The sequence below is a fragment of the Zonotrichia albicollis genome, chromosome 23, assembly GCF_047830755.1.
Source record: "Zonotrichia albicollis isolate bZonAlb1 chromosome 23, bZonAlb1.hap1, whole genome shotgun sequence".
Lineage (NCBI taxonomy): Eukaryota > Metazoa > Chordata > Aves > Passeriformes > Passerellidae > Zonotrichia > Zonotrichia albicollis.
In genome coordinates, this window is record NC_133841.1 from 384,874 (window position 1) to 396,578 (window position 11,705).

Genomic DNA, 11,705 nt, shown 5'->3' on the forward strand with positions numbered 1-11,705 from the left:
ACCCAAACCCCGCAGCCCCGCAGCCTCTTCACAGCACAAACGCTCCCCTGGCCGGGCCGGGGGCTCCATCCCCCGGGGCCGCCCCCAGCCCGGGGCCGCCCCCAGCCCGGGCCCCGCCGGTGCCTCCCTGCCCCGGGGGCGGGCGGGGGACGCGGCGGTTCGGGGCGCGGGGCCGGGATCCCCACGCCGCAGCAGGCTGGACTGGTTTCCCGGCCGCCGTCCCTCCCCACCCGGTTTTACAGCCTTCATTGCCCCATCGCGGCAGGCAGAGCCCCGGGGCTGCGGGGGCTGAGCGAACCTGGGGGGCTGAGCGCACCTGGGGGGCTGAGCTCACCTAGGGGGGGCCTGAGCAAACCTGGGCCCCCCTCGCAGCCCCCCGGGCTGGATCAGCTCGCTGAGGCCGAACCCCGAGCCCCGGCGTGGCCCTGGGACCCCCCAGCCCGGCCGTGGGGTGCAGCCCCCCACAATCTGGAGCCCCCCCAGGTGCTCCAGAGCCGCTAAGGTCCCCTTGGTGCCGCTCTGAGGGACATTGGGAGGGTCCTGAGCCCCCCCGGGTCCCTTTGGGAGGTGAGATCCCACCTGGGGGACCCCGAGGGGGAATTTTGTGCTGGAAAAGGCAAATTCCGGAGTCGGGGACGTCCTTGGAGAGCTGGGACAGCCCGGGTCACCCGGGGGGGACAGCGGCGGCCGGGCTGGGGCTGGGGGCGCGTCCGGAGACCCCTCCCCAGCGAGACTTCACCTCGTGCTGGGGGTCCCAGCCCCGGGGCACGGGGGGGCTGCGCCAGCCCCTCATTGCCGCTGGGGACGGGGACAGCGATGGGGACAGCGATGGGGACCCTCGGAGGGGCCCGAGCCCTCCCCATCCGCACAGCCCACGGCCACAGCTCCGGCCGGGGACATCCACTCTGTCCGAGCGGCAAAGCCTGGCTTCACCTTAATAAAATAATAATAATTAATAATTAATAATATTAATAATAATTAATAATTAATATTAATAATAATAAAACACTCAAAACCGAAGGCCTCGGGGCGCCCTCTGGGCACGGACCCCACTCGACTTCACCTCTACCCCTTCCCCCCCCGACCTCGGGGTGCTCCGAGCCCGGGCAGCCCCCCCAGAACCGCAGGAGGGGCCGGACCGGGGCTCGGCGCCCCCCAGATCCCCCCCTCCCCACATTCCCAACTGGTTCCCACTGCTGTTGGCCGGGGGGCAGCGCCGGGGGGACCCCCGGGTGCCCTGAGCAGCCAGCGAACCCCAATCCCCCCCAAAACCCCTCCCCAGGCCCCGCTTCAGCTTCTCCTTCTGTGTCCGAGGGCTTCTGCCAAAACCGGGGTGTAAGACCCCAAAAGATCCAAAAACCGAGAATCACGGACCCCCAGCCAGGGGTGAGGGACAGGGGCGACCCCAGGGCAGGAAACTACGGGGTCCCTGGTGGGGGGAGGCCGGGGGTCCCCGGGAGGGAAGGGGCAGCTCGGGGGTCCCCGGGGGGACGGGCAGCATGCAGGGGCCGGGCAGAATTCCCTGGAATTGCGGGGTCCCGGGGGGGACGGCTACGGGGCCACGGGGACAGGCAGCATGCACGGAGGGACACGGGGTCCCGAGGGGACCGGGGGGACACGGGGGGCGCGGGCAGCCGGCCCGGGCGGGGGTGCCCGCCCGCAGGGAGGGGCGGGGGTCGCGGGCGGGCAGCGCGGCCGTGCCAGGCCGGAGGAATGCGGCCGCCCCGGCTCTCCCGGGCCCGCGGCCGCCCCGGTGCTTCCCGCCCGGGGCCGCGCTGGCTGGGTGGGTGTGGGAACGCTGCAGGTGCGCGCTGGGGCCGCCGCCCGCCGCGGCCCCCGCAGCCCCCCGAGCTCCCCACGGCCGCGTTCCCGCAGCAATTCTTGCTTTGTTTCCCTTTTTCCCCATTTTAGCCGCGATTCGGGCCGAAAATGGGTTTCGCACCCTCGAGCCGCACAAGCAAAGCGGGGCTCCGAGGGTGGGGGACCCCCGCCGGCTCAGCCGCCCCAGCCGGGGCAGGGGGATGTCCCGAGCCCCCCGTGTCGCTCGTGGGCGACGGGAGAGCGGGGCCGGCCCGGCTGGGGCCGAGCTCGGGAGCCGCAGCTCGGAGGGGAGCGTGGGGAGGGCCCGGGGGGCTGCGGCCGCGCCCCCCGAGCGGAGGCTCCCGGGCTCCTCCTCTGCTCTGCTCTGCTCTCTCCCTTTCTCCTTCTCCTTCCTCCCCTTTGGGCTGGACGTGCCCGGGCAGCTCCCGCTCCTTCGGCGCCCATTGATGTTCCTCCCAAACAGCCCCGCCGCCTGCCAGCAGCCTCCCGAAAGAAAGATTTGGGAAGCCGGGGGAGGATGAGTGCGGGGGGAGGAGGGAGGGAGGGAGGGAGGGAGCAGCGGGGCGGGAGAGCGGCAGCGGGACAAGTGAAACCGCCGCGGGGCAGCTCCGGCTGCGGCGCTCCCCACGCCGGGGCCGTCCCGGGGCTCGGCGGCACAAGGAGCCAGCCCTGCGCCCGTCCCCGCCCCGGCCCCTCCGGAGAGCGGCCCCGAGGGCTCCCGAGGGCTCCCGAGGGCTCCCCCGGCCCCGGGACTCAGCGGCTCAGTTTGTGGGGGCGGCCGGGCCCCCCTCGGGCTCCCTCTTGCCTCCCTTGGCGGCCGCCGCGTCCCCGGCGCCTTTGCCCTCGGGCTCGGGCCCGTCCTTGCCGCCGTCGTGCGTCTTCATGTGCTTGCCCAGGTGGTCGCTGCGCATGAACACGCGGCCGCAGACGGGGCAGGAGAATTTCTTGGCGCCCGTGTGGGTCTGGAGGTGCCGCTGCAGCTCGTCGGAGCGGGTGAAGCGCTTGCCGCAGAAGAGCCAGTTGCACACGAAGGGCCGGTCGCCGCTGTGCCAGCGCAGGTGCGCCTTCAGGTGCGAGGTCTTGGCGTAGGCCTTGCCGCAGCCCGGGATGTGGCAGTTGTGCAGGTGCTTGCGCTTGGCGCCCTCGGGGCACGGGCCGCCCCTCTCGGCCTCCTGGCAGTTGGGGCAGCGGCACGCCGCCTGCCCCCCGCCCCGGGGCACGGCCCGCCGGGCCCCCTTGGGCCGCGCCCCGGCCTCGCCCTCCGCGCCGCGCGGCTCCGGGGGCCCCTCGAGCGCCTTGGCGGCCTCGGCGGGCAGCAGGTGCTGCGCGGGCGGGGGCAGCAGGTGCGCGGGGGGCGCGCAGAGCTGGTGCTCGGCCCCGCCGTAGCCGCCGAGCGCCGCGGGCAGCCCGGGCGGCGCGGGCACGGCCAGCCCCGCGCCCTGCCCCGGCGGCAGCTCCATCCAGCTGGCCCCGGCGTGCAGCTCCCACCAGTTGACGCCGCCGCCCTCCTCGCCGGGGGCTCCGGGGTGCGGGGGCCGAAACCAGGGCTCGTAGGGGTGCGCCATGTCCGGGGCGGCCGGCAGCAGCTTGGCGTAGGCTGCGGGCGCGGCGGGGCCCTCGGGGGGCAGCTCTAACCTCGGCGGGCCATGGGGCTCGTAGGCGGCGGCGGCGGCGGCGGCGAACGCGGCGTCCTCGGGCCCCGGCAGCGGCAGCTCGGGCGGCGGCAGCGGCGAGGCGAAGTCGGGGGCGCCCGGGGCGGCGGGGCCGTGCGGCTGGAAGGGCTGCAGCGGCTGCAGGTCCAGGTGCGTCGGGGAGGCGCGGGGCGCGTCCGAGGGCTGCGATCCCAGGGAGCCGCAGACCGCCGTCAGCATCGCGGGGCGGCGCGCACGGACCTGCGGGGCCGAGCGGGGCCCGGGGAGGGGAGAGGAGCTGTCAGAGGAGGGGGGGGCGCAGCTCCGCGCCCCCCGGCCCCGCCCGCACCGGCACCGCGGCTTGGGAGTCGCTGAGCCCCCAGCGAGGGGTTGTCCCGCTCTGCGACACCGCTGTGGCACCGGGATGGTGGCACCGGCTGGGGGGGGCACCCTCACACCGTCCCCGCCCCTGTGCCAGCCCCCGGTGCCGCTCGGTCACGTCTGCAGCCCGAGGGGTCGGTGCCTGACTCCAAACTGCGGGGGAACCTCCAGCACTGCTGGATCGCCTCCCCAGCTGTGTCCCCAACACGGCCCGGGTCCCCGAGGGGCCAAGGTGGCACCCCCAGACCCCCGGGGGACACCGCGCCCCAGGCCAGCCTGTCTGCGCCGCATCCCGGCCGGGCTGGGGAAGCCTCGCCCCCCTCGCTGCCGCCCCACGGCCGGGCCCAGCCGGGAGCCCTCGGGCCCTTCTGGGGGGGCTGCACCCCCGGGCTGGCTGGCAGCGGGCTGAGGCAGCGCAGCCCCGGGCCCAGCCCCCGGCAAAGCTTTGAAGCCGGGTCGGGCCGGCTCCCCCCGCACCCCCGGGGCACCCCCGGGCACCCCCGGACCCCCGGGCGGCCGCAGCCTCCAGCAGGGCGGCCGTGACTCAGCGGGAGCCGCGCAAACCCCACGGGGCTGGGGACGGGCCCCACCCCGGTGTCGAAATCCACCTGCCGCCACCGGCTCCCGCCCCCCGGTTCCCAGCGGCGGCGCCGGGACCCCCCCGGCCCCGAACACCCCGGCCCTGAACCCCCTCCCGCCGCTCTCGCCACCTTCCCCCTGCCCCGGCCACCGCCAGGGCCCGCGGGGGACAGGGACAGACCCTCTGGGAGAGGGACAGAGCCTTGGGGACAGGGACAGACCCTGAGGGACAGGGACAGACCCCTGGTGACAGGGACAGACCCTGAGGGACAGGCACAGAGCCTTGGGGACAGGGACAGACCCCTGGTGACAGGGACAGACCCTCAGGGACACGCTTGGGGGGTGCTGGAAGATTTGGGCTGGGGGATCCCCCAGCAGACCCCCGGCGCCCCCCGATGCCCACGCTGGGATTCCGGGGTCCCCACAGTGCTGGAGACCCCTCAGCCGCGTGGGGACCCCGTTTTCCCCCGCCAGCGTCACCCGGGCAGGCAGGGGGACCCCCAAGATAGGGGTGGGAGTTTGGGGGGGGTCCCAAAATCCCCTTGAGGGGCCCGTCTGTACCTGGGCTACCGACACAGGTGGGGTTCAGCAGGATGAGCCCCCCCGGGGGCAGCTCAGCAGATTTTGGGGTTCCGCTGCCCCGGGGGGGCTCAGCTGTGCCCTCCCCAGCCCTGGGGACACGAGTGGGCTCGGGAGGGGCTGGCACGGCCGGGTCCATCGCCCCCACCCGCACCGGTGCTCGGGGGTCCTGAGCCCCCAGACCCTGCTCCCAATTGGGGTCACACACACACAAAGTGCCTCAGTGCCAGCCCCTCACGGGCCTCTGGGACCCCCAGATCTGGGGATATCCCCCACGGGAGGGGAGGGACCCTCCGGGCGCTCCGGGCCCGCTCCCCCCCCATGGGATCCAGCACGGGGCTCTCCTGGGACACCCCGATCCCAGCGATGCCCCCGGCTCGGGGTCCCACCGACCCCACCGTGACCGGCGGCACCATCTCCCACCCCGGCCCCAAACCGGGCAAGGGCCGGGAGCGGGCTGGGGGAGCGCCGGGAGAACCCCCCCGCTCGGGCCGCGCACGGAGCCTCCCAGGACAATTTTCCGTCCGGGAACGATGACAAAAATCCCCAGGGGCCCGCAGCGTCCTCCCTCCCTCGCTGGCGGGGCTCAGCGACGCGCTGGCCATTTCACCGCAGGGAAACTGAGGCAGCGGCGGCTGAAGCGTCCCGTGAGTCACGGCCCGGGCTGGGCACGGGCGGCGCGGCCCCGTCTCCAGCTCGGCCGGTGCCTCGCCCCGCGGCGGGGCCGGCCGGGCGCCGCTGCCCCCAGCACCGGGAGCCCCGACGGGGGGAACGGGGGCGGCGGCGGGGCGGGCTCGGGGATGCCGCGGCTTTGGGGGCGATGCCCGGGGGACGCTGTGGGGCGCGGTGGGTTCGGGATCATCCCCCCGAGCCGCGGCAGAGCCCCCGGGGGGTTTTCGGGAAGGGAACGGCGCCGCTCCGGTGGCGGCGCGGGCGGGGGGGCTCCAGCCTGGGCAGCGCCCGCAGGACTCGGGAACACCGGAGGGGTCTCGGAGGCACCGGAGAGCCGCGTGCCGAGGGGCGGGGGTCGCGCCGGGCATTGGAGCGAGGGGACGGAACGCGGGGCTCGGTGGGCAGCGGGGACCCGCCGGGACCGGAGCGCTCGGGGCAGCCCCGTGCCCGGGACCGTCCGGGGGCACCGGGGGTACGTACGTACGGCTCTAGCGGCGGCGGCGAGGGCCCGGCGGCTCCGTCCTCATGGGCGCGGGCGCTGCTTCCCGAGGGGAGCCGAGGGACCCGCGCGGCTCCGCAGGGACCGGGCACCCACTGGGCCGGGCGAGCAGGAATGGCCGGGTCCCAGCCCGACCGCCGGCTTTCCCTCCGCCCCCCCGCCCAGCTCCACCCCCGGCCCGGTGATTTTAACCCTTGGAGGCAGAGCCGCAGCCCCGGCGCTTGACAGGAGCCGGCTCCGGTCTCAGGATCCGGCGGATGAAAGCGGAGGGAGGGGACGGGAAGTTCGCAGCAGACACCGCAAACAGGGGGGTAATTAAAGAAGAAAGCAACAACCGCCTCCCTCCCTCCTCCCGCGGCCCCGGCCGCCTCCTCTGCCACCCCCGGGGACCCCCGGGCGCCCCTTGGGTCCCCACCCTCTCCAGGCGCCCCCTCCCCTGTTGGGGACACACAAGTGGCCGCCCTGTCCTGCTGCCACCCCCCGGGACCCCCGGACGTGCTCCCCATCAAGGGGTGACACACGGGGTGGCCGCCCCCGCCTGGGGACCCCGCTCTGTGTGCCCGGGGGTGACACACGGGGGTGGCACCCAGGGGTGGCACACAGGGGTGGGTGCTGCTCCTGCCCGAGGGGATGTCACCTGTCCCCGTGGGGGGCTCAGCGCCCCCATTGCCCCTCGGTTCTGTGGCACCAGCGGGACGGGGGGCACACGGGGGACAATTGTGGGGTCACAGCTGGCGGGAGGGAGGGGACACAGGGCCCACCGTGACCCCGATGGGTTTGGGGCCACCCAAACCCGCCCCGGAGGTTCTGGCTGAGCCTGTCCCGGCCCGGCCCGGGTGTCCCAGCCCTGTCTGCCGTGTCCCCCCCGAGGCTGCCGGCAGGGACAAACCCCGCGCGCCGCCGGGTGACAACACCGCGCCCGCTGGAGCCACTTAATCACCGGCGCGTCGTGTCCCCATTCCCAGCGCTGCGCCCGCCCGGCGGCCCCGCAGCCCCCGGGGACCCCGGTGGGCACGGGGGGATCCCGGAGCCCCCCAATCCCACGGGAAAAGGCGGCGGCGGAGCCGGGCCCGATCGCGGCCGGCGCGTGGGAGCCCCGGAGAGCCCGGCCCGGCCCGGGGAGGGAGCAGCGAGCTCCGCCCTGGCCGCGGGGAAAGCTCGGCCGGTTTTCATCACCCCGGCACGGACCGGCCCGCCGCCGCCAATGCCAACGAAACGCGGCTGCCCGGTGCGCTGAGAGCGGCAGCGGCGGAGGGCACCGGGATGGGGATGGGGACACCGGGATGGGGACACCGGGATGGGGATGGGGACACGGGATGGGGACACCGGGATGGGGGCACCGGGATGGGGACCCGGGATGGGGATTTTGGGATGGGGATCCTGCACTGGGAACCCCAGGAGGGGAAGGGGCAGGAGAGGCCCCCTTTGGGGTTTCTGGCTGGGGGGTGAACACACGCAAGGGGCTCTGTGGGGCACATCTGGGGGGAATTGGGCACACCCCAACCCCAGGGTCCCACTGTGCTCCATCCCAATCCCAATTCCCATCCCATCCCCAGTCCCCATCCCAATCCCTATCCCAAACCCAATTCCCGTCCCCAATTCCCATCCCAATCCCCATCCCAATCCTGGCCATTCCTGCTCCAGGAAGGGGCTGCAGGGTGGGACGGCGTGGGGGACACGAGGGGACACGGACGGGGGTCTGGACCCCCTCATCCCACAGCACCGCACCCCAAAACCCCCCTGGGACCCCCAGGACCCACCCCAAAACTCAGATCCTGGATGGGATCCTGCTGGGATGGGTCTGGGGGCAGGAGGAGGCTGTGCCGTGGGGCTGGGGGCGCTGGGAGCACTGGGGCACCAGGATTTGGGGTCTGGGGGCTCCTGGAGCCCCCCCAGGCAGAGCTGGGACCACCCAGGGCAGGGAATCACGGCGCAGCCCAGGGGGGATCCGAGTGTCTGAAACCCCGAGCCGTGCCTTGAAATTACTGCTAATTACAGCTCATTTGCATAAATTATAAGGCAAGAGGCAAATGCCGCCAATCCCTCCGAGTGATCCGGCAGCGGGGGGGAGAAAAGGGGGGACAGGAGGGGGAACAGAGGGGGGACAGGAGGGGTCGGGGCTCCCCAAAACTGCAGCGGGACCTCGGGGTGTCCCCGGCACGGGGGGGACACGGCCTTCGGTGGGGGACAGGGCTGGGGGTGGCACTGGGGGGTCCCAAGGGTGTCACAGGGGTGTCCCAGAGGTGTCATAGGGGGGTCCCAGGAGGGTCTCAGGGGGTTGTAACAGGGGGGTCCCAGGGGTGTCCCAGCGGTGTCACACCGTGTCCCCAGCCCGTCCCTGTGCCACTCGGGGTGCCCGGGGTGGCTCTGTCACTCATCCCTGTCCCTGTCCCTGTCCCTGTCCCTGTCCCTGTCCCTGTCCCTGTCCCTGTCTCTGTCCCTGTGCCCCCCCGGTCGGTGCCGCTCCTCTCTCGGGGTGCCGGGGTGGCTCTGTCGCTCATCCCCGTCCCGGTGTCCCCCTTTGCCCGGTGCCTCTCCCGGTGCCGGGCCCGGTGCCGCGGGGCAGCGCCGTCTGGGCCGCCCGGTGCCTCTGGGCCGGCCCGGGGGTGCCCGCGGGGCGCAGACGGGCCCGGGCGGAGCTGCCGGATCCCGCCCGCGGCTCGGGGGGGCCCAGACGGGCCCGGGGGGGGACGCGGGGGTGGCGCTGGAGCGGCCGAGCCCGGGGGGCACCGGGACTGCGCAGGTGGCGCATGGGGACAGTGCCAGGGAGCGAGCGAGGGACGGGGGTGGCACCGGGGGGCACGGCCAGCATGGGGGGGGCACAGCCACCATGGGGGGGGCACAGCCACCATGGAGGTGTCACAGGCCCCATGAGGGTGTCACTGTCCCCACGGGGGTGTCACTGTCCCCAGGGGGCTGTCACAGTCGCCATGAGGGGGTCACAGCCCCAGGGGGGTGTCACGGTCCTGGGGGATGTCACAGCCACCATGGGGGTGTCACAGTCCCCATAAGGGGGTGACAGTCCCCATAAGGGGGTGACAGTCCCCACGGGGGTGTCACTGTCCCCAGGAGGGTGTCACAGCCACTATGGGACTGTCACGGCCCCCATGGGGGTGTCACGGCCAGCACGGGGGTATCACAGTTCCCACGGGGGTGCCCCAACACCCGCCAGGACACCCCGGTGCCCGGGGCACAGCTGGCACAGCTGGCACAGCTGGCACGGCTGGCACACCTGGCACGGTTGGCACAGTTGACACACCTGGCACGATTGGCACAGCTGACATACCTGACACACCTGGCACGGTTGGCACAGTTGGCGCTGCCCCCCCGCTGCCCGAGGCCAGGGCCGCCTGCCAGCCCGTGCAGAGATCTCTATCGCGATTATCGCGACGGGACGGGGTTGCCCTGCCCGCAGCGCGTGCCCGCGGGCGGCGTTTCCTCAGCGGGCGCTGTCGGGACTGGAGCGCCGGGACGGGGCTGGGGCTCGGAGCGGCCCTGAACGCGAGGAGCTTTAATTGAGCTTTAATTAGCGCCGTGCTAATCTCGCTGCCGTATCTGCGCCCGAGCGGGGCCGCTGTCACACACGGCCCGAGAAACCGGAACGGAACGGGAGGGACAGCGGGACAGGGACGGGGACAGTGGGGACAGCGGGACAGGGACACGGGGGGACAGGGATAGGGATGGGGACAGGGACACGGGAGGACAGCAGGACAGGGATGGGGACAGAGACAGGGACAGCGGGACAGGGACACGGGGGAACAGGGACAGCGGGGACAGCGGGGACAACGGGGACAGCGGGACAGGGACACGGGGGAACAGGGACAGCGGGGACAGGGATATGGGGATGGGGACAGGAACAGGGGGACAGGGGACAGTGGGGACAGCGGGACAGCGGGACAGGGACATGGGAGAACAGGGACAGCGGGGACAGGGATATGGGGATGGGGACAGGAACAGGGGGACAGGGATGGGGACAGAGACAGCCGGACAGGGGACAGTGGGGACAGCGGTACAGCGACAGGTACAGGGATGGGGATGGGGACAGGGACACGGGAGGACAGCAGGACAGGGATGGGGACAGGGGACAGGGACATTGGGCTGAACTGGGGACATGAGGACGAGCTGGGGTCAGGGACAGGGATGGGGACGGGGACAGCAGAGACAGGGATGGGGATAGGGACACGACAGGTATAGGGGACAGAGACAGGGACACGTGTCCCCAGCACAGAGACCCACGCCGGCCCCCGCACTGTCCCCGGGGCCGGGCCGGGGTACCCGGGGGGGTTCGGGGCGGGGGTCGGTGAGTAAGCGGAGCGGGGCGGGCGGGATGAGGGCGGGGAGGGCGGCGCTGGCCGCGGCTGCTGCCCGCAAATGGAGGCCCCGCGGCCACAGACACGGCACAACAAAGCACCGGGCAATTATTTGGCTCCAGCGGGAGCTGCCGGGCCCGTGGGGGCTGGAGCCAGCTGGGCACCCCCGGGAACCCCCGGGCACCCCCGGGCGGCAGCGCCGGCAGCGCCGAGGGGACCCCGGCACGGTGAGGGACCCCCAAAATGGGGTGATGGGGTGGTGGGGGTGACCCCTGCGGGACATTGAGCACACCCCGGAGTTCGGGAGGGGTTGGGGATCCCCTTCGCTTTTGGGGACCCCGAAATCTGCAGGGGATCGGGGATCCCTGGCCCTTCTGGCAGCCTGAACACCCCAAAGCTCTCCAAGCGCCCAGAGCCCCCAGAATTTACAAGGGGATTGAGGACCCCCATCCCTTCTAGCGCCCTGAACACCCCAAAACCCTCCAAGCTCCCTGAACCCCCAAATTCTGCAATGGGAATGGGGACCCCCATCCTCTAAGGAAACCCCGATCCCCTCCGGGACCCTGAAGCCCCCCCGAGCACCCCGATTGTTGTGCGGGGTTGGGGACCCCCATCCCGCTGAAGGGGCACCCCAAGTTCCGCAAGGACCCCCCGAACCCCGCTGTGCCCCCTCTAAGCGGAGGTTGGGGTCCCTCGGGGGCGCCATCGCCCCGGGCCCCCCGGGTCCCCCCGAACCCCTCCCCGGGACCCCCGGGACCCCCCGGCCCCCCTCACTGGGACCCCGGGATCCCCTCTGTGGCCGCTTTGATGGGGGGGCGAGGGGGATCCCCGGGACTCCCCACCCGCCGGGGGACCCCGTGACGTCATCCGGCTTCGGCTGCCCGGACTCCTCCCTCCACCAATCGCAAGCGCAGCTCGTCCGCCTCGCGCCTTCCATTGATTCATCAATCTGTCAGTCAAATTATTATGACCAATCACAAAGCATATTTTAGGCGGGTCACGCCCAAGAGGTACTCCGCCCCTTGAAGTCCTGTCAATCAAACAGCGGATGGCCGCTGGCTGGACTTGCGCCCATTGGCTGTCTGTGCTGTCAATCAGAAATCTTCCCTGCCATTGGTTCTCCGCTGCCGTCCGTCACCGCAGAGCTCCGCGCCCATTGGCGGAGACATCCCTCCATCACGCGCCTTACTGCTCGGCGCAGCTGCCCATCAACATTTCCCCCTCTGCTGATTG

The 11,705-nt window shown here is 72.7% G+C and overlaps 1 protein-coding gene across 1 annotated transcript; it reads right to left on the reverse strand.

The window, feature by feature from the left end:
• Positions 1–1,193: 1,193 nt before the first annotated feature.
• On the reverse strand, positions 1,194–6,411 carry SP6 (Sp6 transcription factor). The gene is made up of 2 exons (XM_074557651.1): positions 6,148–6,411; positions 1,194–3,713 (listed from the first exon to the last, which is right to left on the reverse strand). Exon 2 carries the CDS (start codon positions 3,690–3,692, stop codon positions 2,583–2,585), a length of 1,110 nt encoding a protein of 369 aa, XP_074413752.1. The 5' UTR covers positions 3,693–3,713; positions 6,148–6,411; the 3' UTR covers positions 1,194–2,582.
• Positions 6,412–11,705: the final 5,294 nt, after the last annotated feature.